The sequence below is a fragment of the Oncorhynchus masou genome, chromosome 25 (genome assembly GCF_036934945.1).
Source record: "Oncorhynchus masou masou isolate Uvic2021 chromosome 25, UVic_Omas_1.1, whole genome shotgun sequence".
Lineage (NCBI taxonomy): Eukaryota > Metazoa > Chordata > Actinopteri > Salmoniformes > Salmonidae > Oncorhynchus > Oncorhynchus masou.
In genome coordinates, this window is record NC_088236.1 from 6820424 (window position 1) to 6847923 (window position 27500).

At 43.1% G+C, this 27500-nt stretch overlaps 2 protein-coding genes across 3 annotated transcripts in view; one reads left to right on the forward strand and one right to left on the reverse strand.

The window, feature by feature from the left end:
• Nucleotides 1-10563, forward strand: part of mthfd2l (methylenetetrahydrofolate dehydrogenase (NADP+ dependent) 2 like) — a 51794-nt gene extending 41231 nt beyond the window's left edge. For both annotated transcript variants that reach the window (XM_064936350.1, XM_064936352.1), the window contains exons 6-8: nucleotides 250-342; nucleotides 3474-3599; nucleotides 9826-10563. In XM_064936350.1, the coding sequence (XP_064792422.1) occupies nucleotides 250-342; nucleotides 3474-3599; nucleotides 9826-9941 (335 nt within the window). In that variant the 3' untranslated portion in view covers nucleotides 9942-10563. The remainder of the gene's footprint in view (nucleotides 1-249; nucleotides 343-3473; nucleotides 3600-9825) is intronic.
• The window catches only part of LOC135513724 (anthrax toxin receptor 2-like), a 1178227-nt gene that overhangs the window by 228466 nt on the left and 922261 nt on the right, over nucleotides 1-27500 (reverse strand). The window lies entirely within an intron of this gene.

Sequence of the window (27500 nt, forward strand, 5' to 3'; positions counted from 1 at the left end):
AGACAGACTGGCAGACCGACAGGCTAACTGACTGGCAGACCGACAGGCTAACTGACTGGCAGACAGACTGGCAGACTGACTGGCAGACAGACAGACAGACTGGCAGACAGACAGACACTGACAGACTGACTGGCAGACAGACAGATACAGACAGACTGACTGGCAGACAGACAGACTGACTGGCAGACAGACAGATACAGACAGACTGACTGCCAGACAGACATCCTAAACCCTGTCCTCTCCTCCTAGGTGATGCCACGGTAACCATCGCCCACAGGTGCACCCCCAGAGAGCAGCTGAAGGAACTGACCCGTCTGGCCGACATCGTCATCGCAGCTGCAGGTACCCCCCCCCCCCCCCCCCCCACCACCACCCACACCCCCCCCCACACCCCCACACCCTCTCTCTTTCTTTCAATTCAAGGGGCTTTATTGGCATGGGAAACATGTGTTAACATTGCCAAAGCAAGTGAAGTAGATAATATATAAAGTGAAATATACAATAAAAATGAACAGTAAACATTGCACATACAGAAGTTTCAGAACAATAAAGACATTACAAATGTCATATTATATATATATATACAGTGTTTTTACAATGTACAAATGGTTAAAGTACACACACCCTCAGCATAAATATGGGTTTTATTTACAATGGTGTTTGTTCTTCACTGGTTACCCTTTTCTTGTGGCAACAGGTCACATCTTGCTGCTGTGATGTAACACTGTGGTATTTCACCCAGTAGATATGGGAGTTGGATTTGTTTTCTAATTCTTTGTGGTTCTGTGTAATCTGAGGGAAATATGTGTCTCTAATATGTTTATACATTTGGCTGGAGGTTAGGAACTGCAGCTCAGTTTCCACCTCATAGCCTGTCTTCTCTTGAGAGCCATGTCTGCCTACGGCGGCCTTTCTCAATAGCAAGGCTATGCTCACTGAGTCTGTACATAGTCAAAGCGTTCCTTAAGTTTGGGTCAGTCACAGTGGTCAGGTATTCTGCCACTGTGTCCTCTCTTTTTAGGGCCAAATAGCATTCTAGTTTGCTCTGTTTTTTTGTTAATTCTTTCCAATGTGTTAAGTAAATATCTTTTTGTTTTCTCATGATTTGGTTGGGTCTAATGGTGTTGCTGTCCTGGGGCTCTAGAATTTAACGTCTCTTTTCTGGAATTTGATAATTAGTGGGTATCGGCCTAATTCTGCTCTGCATGCATTATTTGGTGTTCTACGTTGTACACGGAGGATATTTTTGCAGAATTCTGCGTGCAGAGTCTCAATTTGGTGTTTGTCCAATTTTGTGAAGTCTTGGTTGGTGAGCGGACCCCAGACCTCACAACCATAAAGGGCAATGGGCTCTATAACTGATTCAAGTATTTTTAGCCAGATCCTAATTGGTATGTTGAATTTTATGTTTCATTTGATGGCGTAGAAGGCCCTTCTTGCCTCTCAGATCGTTCACAGCTTTGTGGAAGTTACCTGTGGCGCTGATGTTTAGGCCAAGGTATGTATAGTGTTTGTGTGCTCTTGGGCAACAGTGTCTAGATGGAATTTGTATTTGTGGTCCTGGCGACTGGACCTTTCTTGGAACACCATTATTTTGGTCTTACTGAGATTTACTGTCAGGGCCCAGGTCTGGCAGAATCTGTTCAGAAGATCTAAGTGCTGCTGTAGGCCCTCCTTCGTTGGTGACAGAAGCACCAGATCATCAGCAAACAGTAGACATTTGACTTCAGATTCTAGGCCGGGTGCTGCAGACTTTTCTAGTGCCCGCGCCAATTCATTGACATATATGTTGAAGAGGGTGGGGCTTAAGCTGCATCCCTGTCTAACCCCACGGTCCTGTGGAAAGAATTGTGTGTTTTTTGCCAATTTTAACCGCACACTTGTTGTTTGTGTACATGGATTTTATAATGTGGTATGTTTTTCCCCCAACACCCCTTTCCATCCGTTTGTATAGCAGACCCTTTCCATCAGTTTGTATAGCAGACCCTTTCCATCCGTTTGTATAGCAGACCCTTTCCATCCGTTTGTATAGCAGACCCTTTCCATCAGTTTGTATAGCAGACCCTCATGCCAAATTGAGTCAAAGGCCTTTTTGAAATCAACAAAGCATGAGAAGACTTTGCCTTTGTTTTGGTTTGTTTGGTTGTCAATTAGGGTGTGCAGGGTGAATACATGGTCTGTTGTACGGTAATTTGGTAAAAAGCCAATTTGACATTTGCTCAGTACATTGTTTTCATTGAGGAAGTGTACGAGTCTGATGTTAATGATAATGCAGAGGATTTTCCCAAGGTTGCTGTTGACGCATATTCCACGGTAGTTATTGGGGTCAAATTTGTCTCCACTCTTGTGGATTGGGGTGATCAGTCCTTGGCACCAAATATTGGGGAAGATGCCAGAGCTAAGGATGATGTTAAAGAGATTTAGTATAGCCAATTGGAATTTGTTGTCTGTATATTTGATCATTTCATTAAGGATATCATCAACACCACAGGCCTTTTTGGTTTGGAGCGTTTGTATTTTGTCCTGTAGTTCATTTCATGGAATTGGAGAATCCAGTGGGTTCTGGTAGTCTTTAATATGATAGAGCCAAAATGGTTGGAGAAGTGGTTTACCCATACATCTCCATTTTGGATAGATAATTCTTTATGTTGTTGTTTGTTTAGTGTTTTCCAATTTTCCCAGAAGTGGTTTGAGTCTATGGATTCTTCAGTTACATTGAGCTGATTTCTGACGCGCTGTTCCTTCTTTTTCCGTCGTGTATTTCTGTATTGTTTTAGTGATTCACCAGAGTGAAGGCGTAGACTCCGGTTTTCTTGGTTTCTATGTTTTTGGTTGGACAGGTTTCTCAATTTCTGTCTTAGATTTTTGCATTCTTCATCTCTCTCACTCTTTCTCCTTCCCTTCTCCCTTGTCTGTAACATTGCTGCAGGTGAACATTATAAAAACGACTGAAGTAAGCCTGGTGATTGCCATGCCAGCCAGTGTCGTGTCCACACAGAACTAGTGTGTGTGTATTTGAGGACCAACGTTTAATATTAGCTGTACATGTTGCGGTTAGCGACTTTCGTATGTGTGTGTGTGTGTGTGTGTTCATTTCCTGTGTGTGTGTGTGTGTGTGTGTGTTCATTTCCTGTGTGTGTGTGTGTTCATTTCCTGTGTGTGTGTGTGTGTTCATTTCCTGTGTGTGTGTTCATTTCCTGTGTGTGTGTTCATTTCCTGTGTGTGTGTGTGTGTGTTCATTTCCTGTGTGTGTGTGTGTTCATTTCCTGTGTGTGTGTGTGTTCATTTCCTGTGTGTGTGTGTGTTCATTTCCTGTGTGTGTGTGTGTTCATTTCCTGTGTGTGTGTTCATTTCCTGTGTGTGTGTGTGTGTGTTCATTTCCTGTGTGTGTGTGTGTTCATTTCCTGTGTGTGTGTGTGTTCATTTCCTGTGTGTGTGTGTGTTCATTTCCTGTGTGTGTGTGTGTCCTCTAGGTGTGCCTGGGCTGATCACCGTCGACATGGTGAAGGAGGGGGCAGCGGTTATCGATGTGGGTATTAACCGGGTCCAGGACCGGACCACAGGAAAACTACGGCTGGTGGGCGACGTGGACTTTGAAGGTACAGAACTGGATTTAAACCACTTCCGGGGCGGCTAGAGGTTAGAGGCAGGTAGCCTCGTGGTTAGAGGCAGGTATCCTAGTGGTTAGAGGCAGGTAGCCTGGTGGTTAGAGGCAGGTAGCCTCGTGGTTAGAGGCAGGTAGCCTCGTGGTTAGAGGCAGGTAGCCTCGTGGTTAGAGGAGGCAGGTAGCCTAGTGGTTAGAGGCAGGTAGCCTAGTGGTTAGAGGAGGCAGGTAGCCTAGTGGTTAGAGGAGGCAGGTAGCCTAGTGGTTAGAGGCAGGTAGCCTAGTGGTTAGAGGCAGGTAGCCTCGTGGTTAGAGGAGGCAGGTAGCCTAGTGGTTAGAGGCAGGTAGTCTCGTGGTTAGAGGCAGGTAGTCTCGTGGTTAGAGGCAGGTAGCCTCGTGGTTAGAGGCAGGTAGCCTCGTGGTTAGAGGAGGCAGCCTAGTGGTTAGAGGCGGCAGGTAGCCTAGTGGTTAGAGGCAGGTAGCCTGGTGGTTAGAGGCAGGTAGCCTGGTGGTTAGAGGCAGGTAGCCTAGTGGTTAGAGACAGGTAGCCTCGTGGTTAGAGGAGGCAGGTAGCCTAGTGGTTAGAGGCAAGTAGCCTAGTGGTTAGAGGCAGGTAGCCTCGTGGTTAGAGACAGGTAGCCTCGTGGTTAGAGGAGGCAGGTAGCCTAGTGGTTAGAGGCAGGTAGTCTCGTGGTTAGAGGCAGGTAGCCTAGTGGTTAGAGGCAGGTAGCCTCGTGGTTAGAGGCGGCAGGTAGCCTCGTGGTTAGAGGCAGGTAGCCTGGTGGTTAGAGGCAGGTAGCCTGGTGGTTAGAGGCAGGTAGCCTGGTGGTTAGAGGCAGGTAGCCTGGTGGTTAGAGGCAGGTAGCCTGGTGGTTAGAGGAGGCAGGTAGCCTAGTGGTTAGAGGCAGGTAGCCTGGTGGTTAGAGGCAGGTAGCCTCGTGGTTAGAGGAGGCAGGTAGCCTCGTGGTTAGAGGCAGGTAGCCTAGTGGTTAGAGGCAGGTAGCCTGATGGTTAGAGGCAGGTAGCCTCGTGGTTAGAGGAGGCAGGTAGCCTAGTGGTTAGAGGCAGGTAGCCTCGTGGTTAGAGGCAGGTAGCCTAGTGGTTAGAGGCAGGTAGCCTCGTGGATAGAGGAGGCAGGTAGCCTAGTGGTTAGAGGAAGGTAGCCTAGTGGTTAGAGGCAGGTAGCCTGGTGGTTAGAGGCAGGTAGCCTCGTGGTTAGAGGAGGCAGGTAGCCTAGTGGTTAGAGGCAGGTAGCCTAGTGGTTAGAGGCAGGTAGCCTCGTGGTTAGAGGAGGCAGGTAGCCTAGTGGTTAGAGGCAGGTAGCCTCATGGTTAGAGGCAGGTAGCCTGGTGGTTAGAGGCAGGTAGCCTGGTGGTTAGAGGCAGGTAGCCTGGTGGTTAGAGGCAGGTAGCCTCGTGGTTAGAGGCAGGTAGCCTCGTGGTTAGAGGAGGCAGGTAGCCTAGTGGTTAGAGGCAGGTAGCCTAGTGGTTAGAGGCAGGTAGCCTGGTGGTTAGAGGCAGGTAGCCTCGTGGTTAGAGGAGGCAGGTAGCCTAGTGGTTAGAGGCAGGTAGCCTAGTGGTTAGAGGCAGGTAGCCTCGTGGTTAGAGGAGGCAGGTAGCCTAGTGGTTAGAGGCAGGTAGCCTCGTGGTTAGAGGCAGGTAGCCTAGTGGTTAGAGGCAGGTAGCCTGGTGGTTAGAGGAGGCAGCCTAGTGGTTAGAGGCAGCAGGTAGCCTAGTGGTTAGAGGCAGGTAGCCTCGTGGTTAGAGGCAGGTAGCCTAGTGGTTAGAGGCAGGTAGCCTAGTGGTTAGAGGCAGGTAGCCTAGTGGTTAGAGGCAGGTAGCCTCGTGGTTAGAGGCAGGTAGCCTAGTGGTTAGAGACAGGTAGCCTCGTGGTTAGAGGAGGCAGGTAGCCTAGTGGTTAGAGGCAGGTAGCCTAGTGGTTAGAGGCAGGTAGCCTAGTTGTTAGAGGAGGCAGGTAGCCTAGTGGTTAGAGGAGCCAGGTAGCCTAGTGGTTAGAGTGTTGGACTAGTAACCAGCAGGTAGCCTAGTGCTTAGAGGCAGGTAGCCTAGTGGTTAGAGGCAGGGTAGCCTCGTGGTTAGAGGCAGGTAGCCTAGTGGTTAGAGGCAGGTAGCCTAGTGGTTAGAGGAGGCAGGTAGCCTAATGGTTAGAGGAGGCAGGTAGCCTAGTGGTTAGAGTGTTGGACTAGTAACCAGCAGGTAGCCTAGTGGTTAGAGGCAGGTAGCCTAGTGGTTAGAGGCAGGTAGCCTAGTGGTTAGAGGCAGGTAGCCTCGTGGTTAGAGGCAGATAGCCTAGTGGTTAGAGGCAGGTAGCCTCGTGGTTAGAGGCAGGTAGCCTAGTGGTTAGAGGCAGGTAGCCTAGTAGTTAGAGGCAGGTAGCCTAGTGGTTAGAGGCAGGTAGCCTAGTGGTTAGAGGCAGGTAGCCTAGTGGTTAGAGGCAGGTAGCCTAGTGGTTAGAGGCAGGTAGTCGAGTGATTAGTGTTGGACTAGTAACCAGCAGGTAGCCTAGTGGTTAGAGCGTTGGGCCAGTAACCAGCAGGTAGCCTAGTGGTTAGAGCGTAGGGCCAGTAACCAGCAGGTAACCTAGTGGTTAGAGTGTTGGACTAGTAACCAGCAGGTAGCCTAGTGGTTAGAGTGTTGGACTAGTAACCAGCAGGTAGCCTAGTGCTTAGAGTGTTGGACTAGTAACCAGCAGGTAGCCTAGTGGTTAGAGCGTTGGACTAGTAACCAGCAGGTAGCCTAGTGGTTAGAGTGTTGGACGAGTAACCAGCAGGTAGTCTAGTGGTTAGAGTGTTGGACTAGTAACCAGCAGGTAGCCTAGTGGTTAGAGGCAGGTAGCCTAGTGGTTAGAGGCAGGGTAGCCTCGTGGTTAGAGGCAGGTAGCCTAGTGGTTAGAGGCAGGTAGCCTAGTGGTTAGAGGCAGGTAGCCTAGTGGTTAGAGGCAGGTAGCCTAGTGGTTAGAGGCTGTTAGCCTAGTGGTTAGAGGCAGGTCGTCTAGTGGTTAGAGTGTTGGACTAGTAACCAGCAGCTAGCCTAGTGGTTAGAGCGTATTGCCAGTAACCAGCAGTTAGCCTAGTGGTTAGAGCGTTGGGCCAGTAACCAGCAGGTAGCCTAGTGGTTAGAGCGTAGGGCCAGTAACCAGCAGGTAACCTAGTGGTTAGAGTGTTGGACTAGTAACCAGCAGGTAGCCTAGTGGTTAGAGTGTTGGACTAGTAACCAGCAGGTAGCCTAGTGCTTAGAGTGTTGGACTAGTAACCAGCAGGTAGCCTAGTGGTTAGAGTGTTGGACTAGTAACCAGCAGGTAGCCTAGTGGTTAGAGCGTTGGACTAGTAACCAGCAGGTAGCCTAGTGGTTAGAGCGTTGGGCCAGTAACCAGCAGGTAGCCTAGTGGTTAGAGTGTTGGACTAGTAACCAGCAGGTAGCCTAGTGGTTAGAGGCAGGTAGCCTAGTGGTTAGAGGCAGGGTAGCCTCGTGGTTAGAGGCAGGTAGCCTAGTGGTTAGAGGCAGGTAGCCTAGTGGTTAGAGGCAGGTAGCCTAGTGGTTAGAGGCAGGTAGCCTAGTGGTTAGAGGCAGGTAGCCTAGTGGTTAGAGGCAGGTAGCCTAGTGGTTAGAGGCAGGTCGTGTAGTGGTTAGAGTGTTGGACTAGTAACCAGCAGCTAGCCTAGTGGTTAGAGCGTAGGGCCAGTAACCAGCAGGTAGCCTAGTGGTTAGAGTGTTGGACTAGTAACCAGCAAGTAGCCTAGTGGTTAGAGCGTTGGGCCAGTAACCAGCAGGTAGCCTAGTGGTTAGAGCGTTGGACTAGTAACCAGCAGGTAGCCTAGTGGTTAGAGCGTTGGGCCAGTAACCAGCAGGTAGCCTAGTGGTTAGAGTGTTGGACTAGTAACCAGCAGGTAGCCTAGTGGTTAGAGCGTTGGACTAGTAACCAGCAGATAGCCTAGTGGTTAGAGCGTTGGACTAGTAACCAGCAGGTAGCCTAGTGGTTAGAGCGTTGGGCCAGTAACCAGCAGGTAGCCTAGTGGTTAGAGTGTTGGACTAGTAACCAGCAGGTAGCCTAGTGGTTAGAGCGTTGGACTAGTAACCAGCAGATAGCCTAGTGGTTAGAGTGTTGGACTAGTAACCAGCAGGTAGCCTAGTGGTTAGAGTGTTGGACTAGTAACCAGCAGGTAGCCTAGTGGTTAGAGTGTTGGACTAGTAACCAGCAGGTAGCCTAGTGGTTAGAGTGTTGGACTAGTAACCAGCAGGTAGCCTAGTGGTTAGAGTGTTGGACTAGCAACCAGCAGGTAGCCTAGTGGTTAGAGTGTTGGACTAGTAACCAGCAGGTAGCCTAGTGGTTAGAGTGTTGGACTAGTAACCAGCAGGTAGCCTAGTGGTTAGAGGCAGGTAGCCTAGTGGTTAGAGGCAGGGTAGCCTCGTGGTTAGAGGCAGGTAGCCTAGTGGTTAGAGGCAGGTAGCCTAGTGGTTAGAGGCAGGTAGCCTAGTGGTTAGAGGCAGGTAGCCTAGTGGTTAGAAGCAGGTAGCCTAGTGGTTAGAGGCAGGTAGCCTAGTGGTTAGAGGCAGGTCGTCTAGTGGTTAGAGTGTTGGACTAGTAACCAGCAGCTAGCCTAGTGGTTAGAGCGTAGGGCCAGTAACCAGCAGGTAGCCTAGTGGTTAGAGTGTTGGACTAGTAACCAGCAAGTAGCCTAGTGGTTAGAGCGTTGGGCCAGTAACCAGCAGGTAGCCTAGTGGTTAGAGCGTTGGACTAGTAACCAGCAGGTAGCCTAGTGGTTAGAGCGTTGGGCCAGTAACCAGCAGGTAGCCTAGTGGTTAGAGTGTTGGACTAGTAACCAGCAGGTAGCCTAGTGGTTAGAGCGTTGGACTAGTAACCAGCAGATAGCCTAGTGGTTAGAGTGTTGGACTAGTAACCAGCAGGTAGCCTAGTGGTTAGAGGGTTGGACTAGTAACCAGCAGGTAGCCTAGTGGTTAGAGTGTTGGACTAGTAACCAGCAGGTAGCCTAGTGGTTAGAGTGTTGGACTAGTAACCAGCAGGTAGCCTAGTGGTTAGAGTGTTGGACTAGCAACCAGCAGGTAGCCTAGTGGTTAGAGTGTTGGACTAGTAACCAGCAGGTAGCCTAGTGGTTAGAGTGTTGGACTAGTAACCAGCAGGTAGCCTAGTGGTTAGAGGGTTGGACTAGTAACCAGCAGGTAGCCTAGTGGTAACTGGAAGGTTGCAAGTTCAAATCCCAGAGCTGACAAGGTACAAATCTGTTGTTCTGCCCCTGAACAGGCAGTTAACCCACTGTTCCTAGGCCGTCATTGTAAATAATAATTTGTTCTTAACTGACTTGGCCTAGTTAAATAAAGGTAAACATTTTTCTTAAATAGAGCAGGTTAGCATTTATTTTCATGAATGTTGTACTGGATGGAGGCAGCTCTGAAGAGAGGTCATTCTCTGGCATTGCAACAAAGTCATAAAATCTGATTTTAAATCTAACCTGAACCACACTGCTAAACCTAATGCCTAACATTTTAATATTGTTCAAACTTCTAAAAGCATATTTTTACTTTGTCATTATCGGTTATTGTGTGTAGATAAAAAAAAAAAACGATTTAATCAATTTTATAATAAGGCTGTAATGTAACAAAGTGTGGAAAAAGTCAAGGGGTCTGAATACTATTGGAATGTACTGTATCTTCATCAGAGACCTGAATGACAGATATTTTTTTATCTTTTATTTAACCAGGCGAGTCAGTAAAGAACAAATTCTTATTTTCAATGACGGCCTAGGAACAGTGGGTTAACTGCCTGTTCAGGGGCAGAACGACAGATTTTGTACCTTGTCAGCTCGGGGATTTGAACTTGCAACCTCCCGGTTACTAGTCCAACGCGCTAACCACTAGGCTACCCTGCCGTGTTTACTCACCTTGTTAAATGACTAGGCTTTAGCTCAGGAGCATTATGGGTATCAGGGCATGACCCAGGGTTCAAACTCACTGCGTTGTTTTCCCTCTGTGTCTCTGTAGGGGGTGAGTTAGTTAGGCTTTAGTTCAGCAGGGCTAACACAGGTTGTTTTCCCTCTGTATCTCTGAAGGGGGTGAGTTAGTTAGGCTTTAGTTCAGCAGGGCTAACACAGGTTGTTTTCCCTCTGTATCTCTGAAGGGGGTGAGTTAGTTAGGCTTTAGTTCAGCAGGGCTAACACAGGTTGTTTTTGCTTTGTGTCTCTGTAGGGGTGAAGGAGAAGGCAGGGTTTATCACGCCAGTTCCTGGAGGGGTGGGGCCTATGACGGTCGCAATGCTGATGAAGAACACTGTTGCTGCTGCCAGATACGCACTGACGCACTGACACACACACACACACACACACACACACTGACACACACACACTGACACACACCGACACACAAACACACACAGACAGACACACACACACACACACACACACACACACACACACAGACAGACACACACACACTGAAACAGATGCTGAGACACACACACACACACTAAAACTCACACACACACACACATTAAAACTCACACACAATGAAACAGATGCTGAGACACACACACACACTGACACACACACACTGACACACACACACACACACACACACACACACACACACACACACACACACACACACACACACACACACACACACACACACACACACACACACACACACACACAATGAAACAGATGCTGAGACACACACTCCAAGCAGAGCCATACCAAGCACGTTAGAACACTCCGTACATCCAGGGGTGTTTGTTGCTTTTTTTCATGTGTTTTAGTTGTTTATTCAAGTTATTTAAGTTATTTATTTTGAAGCTCTTTATTTGAGAGTTTTTATATGTGTGTTTTTTTTCTACCGAAGCCGTTTAGTGTTTAACGTTACTGAAAAATATTGCGGCTGGTTCAACTGGAAGAACAAAACAAACAATAAAACTCTCTAACCTGGTGACTCTGACTGGACCCATCCTCACACTATGGAGTATTTATAATCTCTGCGTTACTCTCTGGGTTACTCTGTTACTCTCAGCGCTACTCTGGGTTACTCTCTGGGTTACTCTGTGTGTTACTCTCTGGGTTACTCTGGGTTACTCTCTGCGTTACTCTCTGGGTTACTCTGGGTTACTCTGTGTGTTACTCTCTGGGTTACTCTGTGTGTTACTCTCTGGATTACTCTGGGTTACTCTCTGTGTTACTCTCTGGGTTACTCTCTGTGTTACTCTGGGTTACTCTGTGTGTTACTCTCTGGGTTACTCTGGCTTACTCTCTGTGTTACTCTGTTACTCTCAGCACTACTCTGGGTTACTCTCTGGGTTACTCTCTGTGTTACTCTGGGTTACTCTGTGTGTTACTCTCTGGGTTACTCTGGGTTACTCTCTGTGTTACTCTGTTACTCTCAGCACTACTCTGGGTTACTCTCTGGGTTACTCTGTGTTACTCTCTCGGTTACTCTGGGTTACTCTCTGGGTTACTCTGTGTTACTCTCTGGGTTACTCTCTGGGTTACTCTCTGTGTTACTCTGTGTTACTCTCTGGGTTACTCTGGGTTACTCTCTGGGTTACTCTCTGGGTTACTCTGTGTGTTACTCTCTGGGTTACTCTCTGGGTTACTCTGTGTGTTACTCTCTGGGTTACTCTCTGGGTTACTCTCTGGTTTACTCTGTGTGTTACTCTCTGGGTTACTCTCTGTGTTACTCTCAGCCAGGGTTGACACCATTTAGGCGTTTGTTTGGTCGACAGGCTGTTGGTCAACCGAGATTTCTTTAGTCAAGCAGGAACAAAAAAATATATTTACACATCACGGTGTACAAGACATCTGTCTGAGTCAGGCTGAGTGGATTAATTCACTGTGGAGGCTCTGGGGATGGAACAGCCCATCAATCTGAGAAGTGAGTGGATTAATTCACTGTGGAGGCTCTGGGGATGGAACAGCCCATCAATCTGAGAAGTATATATATATTAAATTATATATGTTATATAAATTATATATTATATTATATATGTTATATAAATTATATTATTATATATTATATTATATATGTTATATAAATTATATTATTATATTATATATTATATTATATATGTTATATAAATTATATTATTATATTATATATTATATATGTTATATAAATTATATTATTATATTATATATTATATTATATATATTATATAAATTAGATTATTATATTATATATTATATTATATATGTTATATAAATTATATTATTATATATTATATTATATATGTTATATAAATTATATTATTATATTATATATTATATTATATATGTTATATAAATTATATTATTATATATTATATTATATATGTTATATAAATTATATTATTATATTATATATTATATTATATATGTTATATAAATTATATTATTATATATTATATTATATATATATAAATTATATTATTATATATTATATTATATATGTTATATAAATTATATTATTATATTATATATTATATTATATATATTATATAAATTATATTATTATATATTATATTATATATGTTATATAAATTATATTATTATATTATATATTATATTATATATATTTATATAAATTATATTATTATATATTATATTATATTATATATGTTATATAAATTAGATTATTATATTATATATTATATTATATATGTTATATAAATTATATATTATATTATATATATTATATAAATTATATATTATATTATATATATTATATAAATTATATTATTATATATTATATTATATATATTATATAAATTATATTATTATATTATATATTATATTATATATGTTATATAAATTAGATTATTATATTATATATTATATTATATATGTTATATAAATTATATTATTATATATTATATTATATTATATATGTTATATAAATTAGATTATTATATTATATATTATATTATATATGTTATATAAATTATATATTATATTATATATGTTATATAAATTATATATTATATTATATATGTTATATAAATTATATTATTATATATTATATTATATATGTTATATAAATTATATTATTATATTATATATTATATTATATATGTTATATAAATTAGATTATTATATTATATATTATATTATATATGTTATATAAATTATATTATTATATATTATATTATATAAATTATATTATTTTGTAACAAAATGCGTGTTCTCTGTGGTTGAATAGCGGTCGCTGTCCACGGTTCTGAAACACATCAGTGCGCTGTTGAATTTGCGCCTTTTCCTCGACCATGTTGCTATGTGCATAATAGCAACATTAACCAGCATTATTGTTGTTGAGAGCAATGGCCCAGAATGAGGAGATGAGAAAACAGCCCTTTCCTTATTGTCTAAGAAAAGTGAGGAGAGAGGAAACCCAGAACTTAAATTAGATCTATAATCAATAACCTAACTATTAAATGTGCCTGGCTTAATAAATCATCAATATATCTCCAGGAATAAGACATGTTCTGCTTCTGTTGCCTGTTTGAGTGTTTGTTTATGAGCTGATTCCGTGACCAAGCCTCACGCAACGACATGTCAAGTAAACAATTCCACATATTATTTTATATATTTTTTATTTTAATTCAATTTTTAAAACTCTTAGCTGTATTAAAGGCTTTACACAATTTTTTATTCGTTAGTACAGCCTCTGATATTATTTATAATTTATTTAGTGTTTACACTGTTCCAAATTGTTGGGAAATTGTATATTTATAATAATAATAACGCTCATTTTTCTTGATCTTATTGTTGTTATTATTACGATAATAAGTATCGTCATTATCATTAGTAGGCTGAGTATAGCAGCCTTGTAATAACCACCATCGAGCACATCTTGTTTAGTCTTAATACCGTAACTTACTTAGGCCTAGGATTATAGCTTCTGGCCCTGAGAGAGATGGCCGCCTCGCTTTGCGTTCCTAGGAAACTATGCAGTTTTTTTTTTTTTTTTACGTGTTATTTCTTACATTGGTACCCCAGGTCATCTTAGGTTTCATTACATACAGTGCCTTGCGAAAGTATTCGGCCCCCTTGAACTTTGCGACCTTTTTCCACATTTCAGGCTTCAAACATAAAGATATAAAACTGTATTTTTTTTGTGAAGAATCAACAACAAGTGGGACACAATCATGAAGTGGAACGACATTTATTGGATATTTCAAACTTTTTTAACAAATCAAAAACTGAAAAATTGGGGGTGCAAAAGTATTCAGCCCCCTTAAGTTAATACTTTGTAGCGCCACCTTTTGCTGCGATTACAGCTGTAAGTCGCTTGGGGTATGTCTCTATCAGTTTTGCACATCGAGAGACTGAAATTCTTTCCCATTTATATCTTTATGTTTGAAGCCTGAAATGTGGCAAAAGGTCACAAAGTTCAAGGGGGCCGAATACTTTCGCAAGGCACTGTACAGTCGAGAAGAACTACTGAATATAGGAGCAGCGTCAACTCACCATCAGTATGACCAAGAATATGACTTTCGCGAAGCGGATCCTGTGTACTGCCTTTCACCCAGGACAACGGAATGGATCCCAGCCGGCGACCCAAAAAAACAACTTTGTAAAAGAGGGAAACGAAGCGGTCTTCTGGTCAGACTACGGAGACGGGCACATCGCGCACCACTCCCTAGCATTCTTCTCGCCAATGTCCAGTCTCTTGACAACAAGGTTGATGAAATCCGAGCAAGGGTAGCATTCCAGAGGGACATCAGAGACTGTAACGTTCTTTGCTTCACGGAAACATGGCTCACTGGAGAGACGTTATTGGAGACGGTGCAGCCAGCGGGTTTCTCCACACATCGCGCCGACAGAAACAAACATCTTTCTGGTAAGAAGAGGGGCGGGGGCGTATGCTTTATGGTTAACGAGACGTGGTGTGGTCACAACAACATACAGGAACTCAAGTCCTTCTGTTCACCTGATTTAGAATTCCTCACAATCAAATGTCGACCGCATTATCTACCAAGCGAATTCGCTTCGATTATAATCACAGCCGTATATATTCCCCCCCAAGCAGTCACATCGATGGCTCTGAACAAACTTTATTTGACTCTTTGTAAACTGGAATCCACATATCCTGAGGCTGCATTCATTGTAGCTGGGGATTTTAACAAGGCTAATCTGAAAACAAGACTCCCTAAATTGTATCAGCATATCGATTGCGCAACCAGGGCTGGCAAAACCTTGGATCATTGCTATTCTAACTTCCGCAACGCATATAAGGCCCTGCCCCGCCCTCCTTTTGGAAAAGCTGACCACGACTCCATTTTGTTGATCCCTGCCTACAGACAGAAACTAAAACAAGAAACTCCCGTGCTGAGGTCTGTTCAACGCTGGTCCGACCAATCTGATTCCACGCTTCAAGACTGCTTCCATCACGTGGACTGGGATATGTTTCGTATTGCGTCAAACAACAACATTGACGAATACGCTGATTCGGTGAGCGAGTTCATTAGAACGTGCATTGAAGATGTCATTCCCATAGCAACGATTAAAACATTCCCAAACCAGAAACCGTGGATTGATGGCAGCATTCCCGTGAAACTGAAAGCGCGAACCACTGCTTTTAATCAGGGCAAGGTGACCGGAAACATGACCGAATACAAACAGTGCAGCAATTCCCTCCGCAAGGCAATCAAACAAGCTAAGCGTTAGTATAGAGACAAAATAGAATCTCAATTCAACGGCTCAGACACAAGAGGTATGTGGCAGGGTCTACAGTCAATCACGGATTACAAAAAGAAAACCAGCCCAGTCACGGACCAGGATGTCTTGCTCCCAGGCAGACTAAATAACTTTTTTGCCCGCTTTGAGGAGAATACAGTGCCACTGACACGGCCCGCAACCAAAACATGCGGACTCTCCTTCACTGCAGCCGAGGTGAGTAAAACATTTAAACAGTGTTAACCCTCGCAAGGCTGCAGGCCCAGACGGCATCCCCAGCCGCGCCCTCAGAACATGCACAGACCAGCTGGCTGGTGTGTTTACGGACATATTCAATCAAACCTTATCCCAGTCTGCTGTTCCCACATGCTTCAAGATGGGCCACCATTGTTCCTGTTCCCAAGAAAGTTAAGGTAACTGAGCTAAACGACTACCGCCCTGTAGCACTCACTTCCGTCATCATGAAGTGCTTTGAGAGACTAGTCAAGGACCATATCACCTCCACCCTACCTGACACCCTAGACCCACTCCAATTTGCTTACCGCCCAAATAGTTCCACAGACGATGCAATCTCAACCACACTGCACACTGCCCTAACCCATCTGGACAAGAGGAATACCTATGTGAGAATGCTGTTCATCGACTACAGCTCGGCATTTAACACCATAGTACCCTCCAAGCTTGTCATCAAGCTCGAGACCCTGGGTCTCGACCCCGCCCTGTGCAACTGGGTACTGGACTTCCTGACGGGCCGCCCCCAGGTGGTGAGGGTAGGTAACAACATCTCCTCCCCGCTGATCCTCAACACTGGGGCCCCACAAGGGTGCGTTCTGAGCCCTCTCCTGTACTCCCTGTTCACCCACGACTGTGTGGCCACGCACGCCTCCAACTCAATCATCAAGTTTGCTGACGACACAACAGTGGTAGGCTTGATTACCAACAACGACGAGACGGCCTACAGGGAGGAGGTGAGGGCCCTCGGAGTGTGGTGTCAGGAAAATAACCTCACACTCAACGTCAACAAAACTAAGGAGATGATTGTGGACTTCAGGAAACAGCAGAGGGAACACCCCCCTATCCACATCGATGGAACAGTAGTGGAGAGAGTAGCAAGTTTTAAGTTCCTCGGCATACACATCACAGACAAACTGAATTGGTCCACTCACACAGACAGCATCGTGAAGAAGGCGCAGCAGCGCCTCTTCAACCTCAGGAGGCTGAAAAAAATTTGGCTTGTCACCAAAAGCACTCACAAACTTCTACAGATGCACAATCGAGAGCATCCTGGCGGGCTGTATCACCGCCTGGTACGGCAACTGCTCCGCCCTCAACCGTAAGGCTCTCCAGAGGGTAGTGAGGTCTGCACAACGCATCACCCGGGGCAAACTACCTGCCCTCCAGGACACCTACACCACCCGATGTTACAGGAAGGCCATAAAGATCATCAAGGACATCAACCACCCGAGCCACTGCCTGTTCACCCCGCTATCATCCAGAAGGCGAGGTCAGTAAAGGTGCATCAAAGCTGGGACCGAGAGACTGAAAAACAGCTTCTATCTCAAGGCCATAAGACTGTTAAACAGCCACCACTAACATTGAGTGGCTGCTGCCAACACACTGACACTGACTCAACTCCAGCCACTTTAATAATGGGAATTGATGGGAAATGATGTAAATATATCACTAGCCACTTTAAACAATGCTACCTTATATAATGTTACTTACCCTACATTATTCATCTCATATGCATACGTATATACTGTACTCTACATCATCGACTGCATCCTTATGTAATACATGTATCACTAGCCACTTTAACTATGCCACTTTGTTTACATACTCATCTCATATGTATATACTGTACTCGATAGTAGGGTACGTAAACATTATATTACTCTGTTACTCTGCGTTACTCTGTTACTCTCTGTTACTCTGTTACTATGTGTTACTATGTTACTCTGTGTTACTGTTACTCTGTGTTACTCTGTTACTCTGCTTCTGTGTTACTCTGTTACTCTGTTACTCTGTGTTACTCTGTTACTCTGTGTTACTCTGTCACAATGTGTTACTCTGTTACTCTGTTACTCTGCTTCTGTGTTACTGTTACTCTCTGGTTCTCTGTTACTCTGTGTTACTCTGTTACTATGTGTTACTCTGTTACTCTGCTTCTGTGTTACTGTTACTCTCTGGTTCTCTGTTACTCTGTGTTACTCTGTTACTCTTGTTACTATGTGTTACTCTGTTTCTATGTGTTACTCTGTTTCTATGTGTTACTCTGTTACTCTGTGTTACTGTGTTACTCTGTGTTACTGTGTTACTCTGTTACTATGTGTTACTCTGTTTCTATGTGTTACTCTGTTACTCTGTGTTACTCTGTGTTACTGTGTTACTCTGTTACTATGTGTTACTCTGTTGCTCTGTTACTCTGTTACTATGTGTTACTCTGTTATTATGTGTTACTGTGTTACTCTGTGTTACTATGTTACTATGTGTTACTCTGTTACTCTGTTACTATGTGTTACTCTGTTACTCTGTGTTACTATGTTACTCTGTGTTACTCTGTTACTATCTGTTACTATGTTACTCTGTGTTACTCTGTTACTATGTGTTACTATGTTACTCTGTTACTATGTGTTACTATGCTACTCTGTTTCACTCTGTTACTCTGTCACTATGTGTTACTCTGTTACTATGTGTTACTCGGTTACTCTGCTTCTGTGTTACTCTGTTACTCCCTGTTACTCTGTTACTATGTGTTACTCTGTTACTCTGCTTCTGTGTTACTCTGTTACTCTCTGGTTCTCTGTTACTCCCTGTTACTCTGTGTTACTCTGTTATTATGTGTTACTGTGTTACTCTGTGTTACTATGTTACTATGTGTTACTCTGTTACTCTGTTACTATGTGTTACTCTGTTACTCTGTGTTACTATGTTACTCTGTGTTACTCTGTTACTATGTGTTACTATGTGTTACTATGTTACTCTGTTACTATGTGTTACTCTGTTACACTCTGTTACTATGTGTTACTCTGTTTCTATGTGTTACTCTGTTACTATGTGTTACTCTGTGTTACTCTGTTACTCTGTTACTATGTGTTACTCTTACTCTGTTTCTATGTGTTACTATGTTACTCTGTGTTACTCTGTTACTCTGTGTTACTATGTTACTCTGTGTTACTCCGTTACTCTGTGTTACTATGTTACTATGTGTTACTCTGTTACTATGTGTTACTATGTTACTCTGTTAATATGTGTTACTATGTTACTCTGTGTTACTCTGTTACTATGTGTTACTCTGTTACTATGTGTTACTCTGTTACTCTGCTTCTCTGTTACTCCCTGTTACTCTGTTACTATGTGTTACTCTGTTACTCTGCTTCTGTGTTACTCTGTTACTCTCTGGTTCTCTGTTACTTCCTGTTACTCTGTGTTACTCTGTTACTCTCTGTTTCTATGTGTTACTCTGTTACTGTTTCTATGTGTTACTCTGTTACAATGTTTCTATGTGTTACTCTGTTACTCTGTTTCTATGTGTTACTCTGTTACTCTGTTTCTATGTGTTACTCTGTTACCCTGTGTTATTTTGTTACTTTGTTTCTATGTATTACTCTGTTATTCTGTTTCTGTGTTACTCTGTTTCTGTGTTACTCTGTTTCTATGTGTTACTCTGTTACTCTGTTTCTATGTGTTACTCTGTTTCTATGTGTTACTCTGTTACTATGTGTTACTATGTGTTATTTTGTGTTACTCTGTTACTCTGTTTCTATGTGTTACTCTGTTACTATGTGTTACTATGTGTTACTCTGTGTTACTCTGTTACTCTGTTTCTATGTGTTACTCTGTTACTATGTGTTACTATGTGTTACTCTGTGTTACTCTGTTACTCTGTTACTATGTGTTACTCTGTTACTATGTGTTACTCTGTTACTCTGTTACTATGTGTTACTCTGTTACTATGTGTTACTCTGTGTTACTCTGTTACTGTTTCTATGTGTTACTCTGTTACTCTGTGTTACTCTGTTACTCTCTGTTACTCTGTTACTATGTGTTACTCTGTTACTCTGCTTCTGTGTTACTCTGTTACTCTCTGGTTCTCTGTTACTCTGTGCTACTCTGTTACTCTGTTTCTATGTGTTACTCTGTTACTCTGTTACTCTGTTACTCTGTTTCTCTCTGTTACTCTGTTACTCTGTTTCTCTCTGTTACTCTGAGCGTTACTCTGTGAACTGTAGAGTGTATTCAGAAAGTATTCAGACCCCTTCACCTTTTCCACATGTTGTTACGTTACGGCCTTATTCTAACATGGATTAAATACTTTTTCCCTTTCATCAATCTACACACAGTACCCCATAATGACAAAGCAAAAACAGGTTTGAATTTTTTTTCAAATGTATTAAATATTAAAAAAACAGATACCTTATTTACATAAGTATTCAGAACCTTTGCTATGAGACTCTTAATTGAGCTCAGGTGCATCCTGTTTCCATTGATCACCATTGAGATGTTTCTGCAACTTGGGTCCACCTGTGGTCAATTCAATTGATTGGACATTTGGAAAGGCACACACCTGTCTATATAAGGTCCTACAGTTGACAGTGCATGTCAGAGACAAAAACCAAGACATGAGGTCGAAGGAATTGTCAGTAGAGCTCCGAAACAGGATTGTGTAAAGGCACAAATCTGGGGAAGGGTACCAAAACATTTCTGCAGCATTGAAGGTCCCCAAGAACACAGTGGCCTCTATCATTCTTAAATTGAAAAAGTTTTGAACCACCAATACTCTTCCTAGAGCTGGGTGCCCGGGCCAAACTGAGCAATGGAGGGAGAAGGGCTTTGGTCAGGGAGGCGACCAAGAACCCAATGGTCACTCTGACACAGCTCCAGAGTTCCTCTGTGGAAATGGGAGAACCATCTCTGCAGCACTCCACAAATCGGGCCTTTATGGTAGAATGGCCAGATGGAAGCCACTCCTCAGTAAAATGCACATGACAGCCCGCTTGGAGTTTGCAAAAAGGCACCTAAAGACTCTCAGACAATGAGAAACTGATGAATCCAAGATTGAGTCATGTCTGGAGGAAACCAGGCACCGCTCATCTCCTGGCCAATACCATCCTTACTGTGAAGCATGGTGGTGGCAGCATCATACTGTGAGGATGTTTTTCTGTGGCAGGGACTGGGAGACTAGTCAGGATTGAGAGAACAGATGTACAGAGAGATCCTTGATGAAATCCTGCTCCAGAGCGCTCAGGACCTCCGACTGGGGCAAAGGTTCACCTTCCAACAGGACAACGACTAAGCACAAAGCCAAGACAACGCAGGAGTGGCTTCGGGACAAGTCTTTGAATGTTGTTGAGTGGCCCAGCCAGACGCTGGACTTGAACCCGATCAAACATTTCTGGAGAGACTTGAAAATAGCAATGCAGCGACGCCCCTCATCCAACCTGACAGAGCTTGAGAGGATCTGCAGAGAAGAATGGGAGAAACTCCCCAAATACAGGTGTGACAAGCTTGTAACGTCATACCCAAGAAGACTGGAGGCTGTAATCGCTGCAAAAGGTGCTTCAACAAAGTACTGAGTTAAGGGTCTGAATACTTATTTAAATGTTATTGAAAAAAATAATAATTTCCATTTATTTTGCTAAAGGAATGTATTCAGCAGGCAGTACCAGGAGCAGGTAGTACCAGGAGCAGGCAGTACCAGGAGCAGGCGGTACCAGGAGCAGGCGGTACCAGGAGCAGGCAGTACCAGGAGCAGGCAGTACCAGGAGCAGGCAGTACCAGGAGCAGGCGGTACCAGGAGCAGGCGGTACCAGGAGCAGGCGGTACCAGGAGCAGGCGGTACCAGGAGCAGGCAGTACCAGGAGCAGGCAGTACCAGGAGCAGGTAGTACCAGGAGCAGGCAGTACCAGGAGCAGGCAGTACCAGGAGCAGGCAGTACCAGGAGCAGGCAGTACCAGGAGCAGGTAGTACCAGGAGCAGGCAGTACCAGGAGCAGGCAGTACCAGGAGCAGGCAGTACCAGGAGCAGGCAGTACCAGGAGCAGGCAGTACCAGGAGCAGGTAGTACCAGGAGCAGGCAGTACCAGGAGCAGGCAGTACCAGGAGCAGGCAGTACCAGGAGCAGGCAGTACCAGGAGCAGGCAGAATCAGGAGCTTATATTTAGACAACCACATGTGCAATTCACAGTATTTACAAAACAATCAAAATTGAATATGAACAAACTTTGACAATTGACCTTTCAATCAAATCAAATGTATTTATATAGCCCTTCGTACATCAGCTGATATCTCAAAGTGCTGTACAGAAACCCAGCCTAAAACCAGGTGTAGAAGCATTCAATGGAAATACATTTTAGTGGAGCATGTAACCCTGTCTATACCACACCCTATCTACCAGGTTATGGTCGGGGATACGAGCCTCACATCATAACTACCAAGAAGAATAAAGTAAAAAAATAGCCTAATGTCCCTAATCCTATTTGAATCCTATAACCTAAACGAATGCACTTAGGTACATGGGTGTATAGACTCATAGACTCTATAGGAGATTATATATCCGTCATGGTAAATTTACATCATAGACTCTATAGGACATTATATATCCATGTCATGGTAAAGTTGTATCATAGACTCTATAGGACATTATATATCCATGTCATGGTAAAGTTGTATCATAGACTCTATAGGAGATTATATATCCATGTCATGGTAAAGTTGTATCATAGACTCTATAGGACATTATATATCCATGTCATGGTAAAGTTATATCATAGACTCTATAGGAGATTATATATCCATGTCATGGTAAAGTTGTATCATAGACTCTATAGGACATTATATATCCATGTCATGGTAAAGTTGTATCATAGACTCTATAGGACATTATATATCCATGTCATGGTAAAGTTGTATCATAGACTCTATAGGAGATTATATATCCATGTCATGGTAAAGTTGTATCATAGACTCTATAGGACATTATATATCCATGTCATGGTAAAGTTGTATCATAGACTCTATAGGACATTATATATCCATGTCATGGTAAAGTTGTATCATAGACTCTATAGGACATTATATATCCATGTCATGGTAAAGTTGTATCATAGACTCTATAGGACATTATATATCCATGTCATGGTAAAGTTGTATCATAGACTCTATAGGACATTATATATCCATGTCATGGTAAAGTTGTATCATAGACTCTATAGGACATTATATATCCATGTCATGGTAAAGTTGTATCATAGACTCTATAGGACATTATATATCCATGTCATGGTAAAGTTATTGTATGATGTCATGCTTCCTCTTAGCCAGTACTTCCTGTAAGACATTCCCGAGCTGACGAGGTAAAAATCTGTTGTTCTGCCCCTGAACAAGGCCCACAGTTCCTAGGCCGTCATTGTAAAAAAAAAAATTGTTCTTAACTGACTTGCCTAGTTAAATAAAAGGTTATATTTAATAAAAATGATATCCATGCTCCACCAACAGAGGACATACAACTGTCAAAACGACAATCATCACATAACTGGTAATTCATGTAAAAGTTTTTTAATCCAAATCCTCAATTGCTAAAGTTGACTTGATCATCAGAAAACTCTGATGTCATTTAAATAGTGGGAGTGGCCGTGGATCAGACTATTTTAGCCCTCTCTTCCTGACAACTGAAGGGCCCAAAGGCTTCAGTCTGCACATGTGCGAGATTCCCTACTTGCAGAGAACAGGCTAACTCTGGCGAATGGTGACCCTTGAAATAAGTTAGATCAAAGCTCAATCAACGCCTGCAATATCACTATAATGATAGTATTTTTCTACATAACAGAGCCCGAAAATAATTGCACAGTATAAAGCAATGGAGGCTGTTGAGGGGGAGGACGGGCTCATAATAATGGCCGGAACGGAGCGGATGGAACGGCATCCAACACATGGAAACTGTGGAAACCATGGCAACCATGTCTTTTGATGTATTTGATACCGTTCCACTGATTCCGCTCCAGGCATTACCACGTTCCCTCCCCCAATTAAGATGCCACCAGCCTCCTGTGGTATAACGTTACTCTAAGATTTAAAAAAAAACACCCCATTTCTTAGGAGATTTTAGGATGATTGAGATCAAATGTTTGCATTTTTCTCCCATGTGGCCAAAATTCAACATTTTAAAAAGGTGCCATTTCCTGTTTGCTAAAATTATTATAATTTTTTAAATATTTTTTTTACCCCTTTTTCTCCCCAATTTCGTGGTATCCAATTGTTAGTAGCTACTATCTTGTCTCATCGCTACAACTCCCGTACTGGCTCGGGAGAGACGAAGGTTGAAAGTCATGCGTCCTCCGATACACAACCCAACGTAGCCGCACTGCTTCTTAACACAGAACCATCCAACCCGGAAACCAGCCGCACCAATGTGTCAGAGGAAACACCCAGCCCGCCACAGGAGTCACTGGTGCGCTATGAGACATGGATATCCCTACCGACCAAGCCCTCCCTAACCCGGACGACACTAGGCCAATTGTGTGTCGCCCCACGGACCTCCCGGTCGCGGCCGGTTGCGACAGAGCCTGGGTGCGAACCCAGAGTCTCTGGTGGCACAGCTGGCGGCACACCACTGTGCCACCCGGGAGCCCTTGCTTAAATTCTTAATAGTTTGCCTAATTTCAGTTTACCGTCTAAACGGCTATGAATTGTTTGTTCAATAATAAATAAAGATTGTATTTTCAAAACCGAAAGTAAAAGACGCAAAAAAAACAAAAATGTAAAAAAAAAACGGAAAGCATAGAAATAGAGTACATAGATGTGTTTTCAGTTAGAACGACAGATCTATAACTCACATTTCTATGTTAATTTGGTCGGGTCACCCAAAAACGTAGATAACTGTCACGCCCTGGTCGAAATATATTATGTTTATCTTCATTTATTCGGTCAGGCCAGGGTGTGACATGCGTTATTGTGGTGTGTTTTTGTCTTGGGGTTTTGTGGGATGTCTAGCGTAGTCTATGGCTGCCTGAGTCGGTTCTCAATCAGAGGCAGGTGATTATCGTTGTCTCTGATTGGGAACCATATTTAGGCAGCCATAGTCTTTGAGTATTTCGTGGGTGATTGTTCCTGTCTCTGTGTTTGTTGTCACCAGATAGGCTGTCTCGTTCATTTCCATTAAAGAACATGAGTAACCACCACGCTGCATTTTGGTCCGCTTCTCCTTCAACAGACGAACGCTGTTACAATAACACTTCACACTGTCCATATGTACCCAATGTTGGCATCCGGGTGGGAAGAACAAATGTATATACGGGAATAGTGCCCACACACACGACTTTGCCAAGTATTCTACTGGACTATGACAACAGACGAGGAGCATCAAACATAGGTTTTCAAACCATCTTTCCATCAAGGCCAAAAAGCAAACAAATGGAAACATTGCTGCTGGAAATAAAAGGAGTTATGGCGTAAGTCTGGCGAATGTCCGTGGGCACTATTTGATGTTTTATAAACATCGCCCACTAGTGGAAAGATGGGCATAGTGCATCTTTGCCACAGACTTGAAATTGAAAAAGGAAATTCGATAACAGAATGTAGTAAAGTTCAAGTTAAATTTCCAGTCTTGGGCTGGATTCAAAACCATCGTTTTCTAATTAGCCTCTACTGTAGTCCTGGTAGCCTTGTTCCCTTACAGTACAGCACACCACCTTTGGATTTAGCAATACAAACTTGACTTAAAATAACTCCAGTTAAAATATCACTTTGAAAAGTACATTTTCTGTTAAACTCATATCCAAATAATGTTGTTGACTCATCCTGTACTCGTACTTATTGTCAGAGCTGGAGAAGAAAAAACCCACATAAGGTAAAGATTATTTCTATGCTGTATACAATGCTTTGTAACTATTTAAAAAACAACTATTGTTCAAAAACCACACCTCAAACGTACCGTTTCAAAAATACTTGCTATTTCCTCATAGAGGAGAATGAGCTGGCCAATCAGCAGTCTACTTGCATGAATATTTATAATGACCGGTATACACCCACACCATTCTGTTGGTGAGGTACGGCCACAACCTTACAACACAGGGAAAAAAAATATTTTCAACATAATTCAAACAAATTGGAAGGAAAACTACAGTGTTTCACTCATTTATTGTAGTTAATTATAGGTCATATTTCATAGAAGTCTGTAAACACTTGACAGGTACTTTTAAGCTCTTACGCACATCTCATCTTCATGCCTTCTTTTACCTTTTGAGGTTTTCAAACCATGACCATGTACGAAGATTTATTGATCTTATAAAATGTTGTACTGTTTTTCAAAATGAATCAAATTTCCTGCTCTATTTAAGGCTTTTAGAATGAATTGGAACTTAGCAGAGTAAACATAAACCCCTTGTCCTCCTGGGCCTAAAGCACTGTGTTCCAGGTTGCCCCAGGACCTAACACCCTGAACCTGTTCCAGATAACCCCAGGACCTAACACCCTGAACCTGTTCCAGGACCAGGACCTAACACCCTGAACCTGTTCCAGGACCAGGACCTAACACTCTGAACCTGTTCCAGGTTACCCCAGGACCTAACACCCTGAACCTGTTCCAGGTTACCCCAGGACCTAACACCCTGAACCTGTTCCAGGACCAGGACCTAACACCCTGAACCTGTTCCAGGACCAGGACCTAACACCCTGAACCTGTTCCAGGTTACCCCAGGACCTAACACCCTGAACCTGTTCCAGGACCAGGACCTAACACCCTGAACCTGTTCCAGGACCAGGACCTAACACCCTGAACCTGTTCCAGGTTACCCCAGGACCTAACACCCTGAACCTGTTCCAGGACCAGGACCTAACACCCTGAACCTGTTCCAGGACCAGGACCTAACACCCTGAACCTGTTCCAGGACCAGGACCTAACACCCTGAACCTGTTCCAGGTTACCCCAGGACCTAACACCCTGAACCTGTGTGTTTCGGCTCAGAGGAAAAGGGAATGTTTTGGCTCCACTTTCCCAACAGCCCCACTTGGCACAAACTAGTTGAATGAATGTTGATTGGACATAATATGTCAACACATTGTGAAGTGGACAGGTTACCCCAGGACCAAACATGTGGGGAAATAGATTGCATTATTTTTATTAGTAGGGTGACACTGTCAACCGTAGGATTATGTCATCGAGGTAACCAAATTTCAACACAGACAAACCTTGTATAAAATATGTTTAATTTGTACCTTTAAAACAACGTCAGATCTGAAGAAGGAAAAAACAAATGAGTCTGGGCAGCACCCAGATAATTGATCTACCTACAGCCGTCCCTTTCGGTATCTTATCCAGGGTTTTAACCAAGCACAGCCAAGCCCTGCTCTGATATTTGGCACTGACTATTACCAATGTGCTATCGTCAGAATGATGGTTGAGAGATTTCCACTTAAAAATGAAATAGATTCACTGTTGCTTTCGAATACATTCCAATGTGTAGGTTTAATGGAGCAAATGAAATGTGGCCATACTTTTGTCACTCATTATATCATCAATGATGCTATTTAGGCCCAAATAGCATTTGCAAAGTCATCAACAGCTGTTGTTTGAATTCAACTCAGAATTCACCTAGAAATAGACAGTACAGTAGGTCTAGGGCTTCAATGGCTCGAGGGCTTCAATAGGTCTAGGGCTTCAATGGGTCTAGGGCTTCAATGGGTCTAGGGCTTCAATGGGTCTAGGGCTTCAATAGGTCTAGGGCTTCAATAGGTCTAGGGCTTCAATGGGTCTAGGGCTTCAATAGGTCTAGGGCTTCAATAGGTTTAGGGCTTCAATGGGTCTAGGGCTTCAATAGGTCTAGGGCTTCAATAGGTATTCAATAGGTCTAGGGCTTCAATGGGTCTAGGGCTTCAATAGGTCTAGGGCTTCAATAGGTCTAGGGCTTCAATAGGGTTTCAATAGGTCTAGGGCTTCAATAGGTCTAGGGCTTCAATAGGTCTTCAATGGGTCTAGGGCTCCAATAGGTCTAGGGCTTCAATAGGTATTCAATAGGTCTAGGGCTTCAATAGGTATTCAATAGGTCTAGGGCTTCAATAGGTATTCAATAGGTCTAGGGCTTCAATAGGTCTAGGGCTTCAATAGGTCTAGGGCTTCAAGCTGTGGTTGATTTAAAATGGAATAATATTTAGTAATATTGTGTTTGGTTGTCAACACAACCAAATATCAACATTTGAAGGAAATGGTTAAATAGTTAGTCTTTAA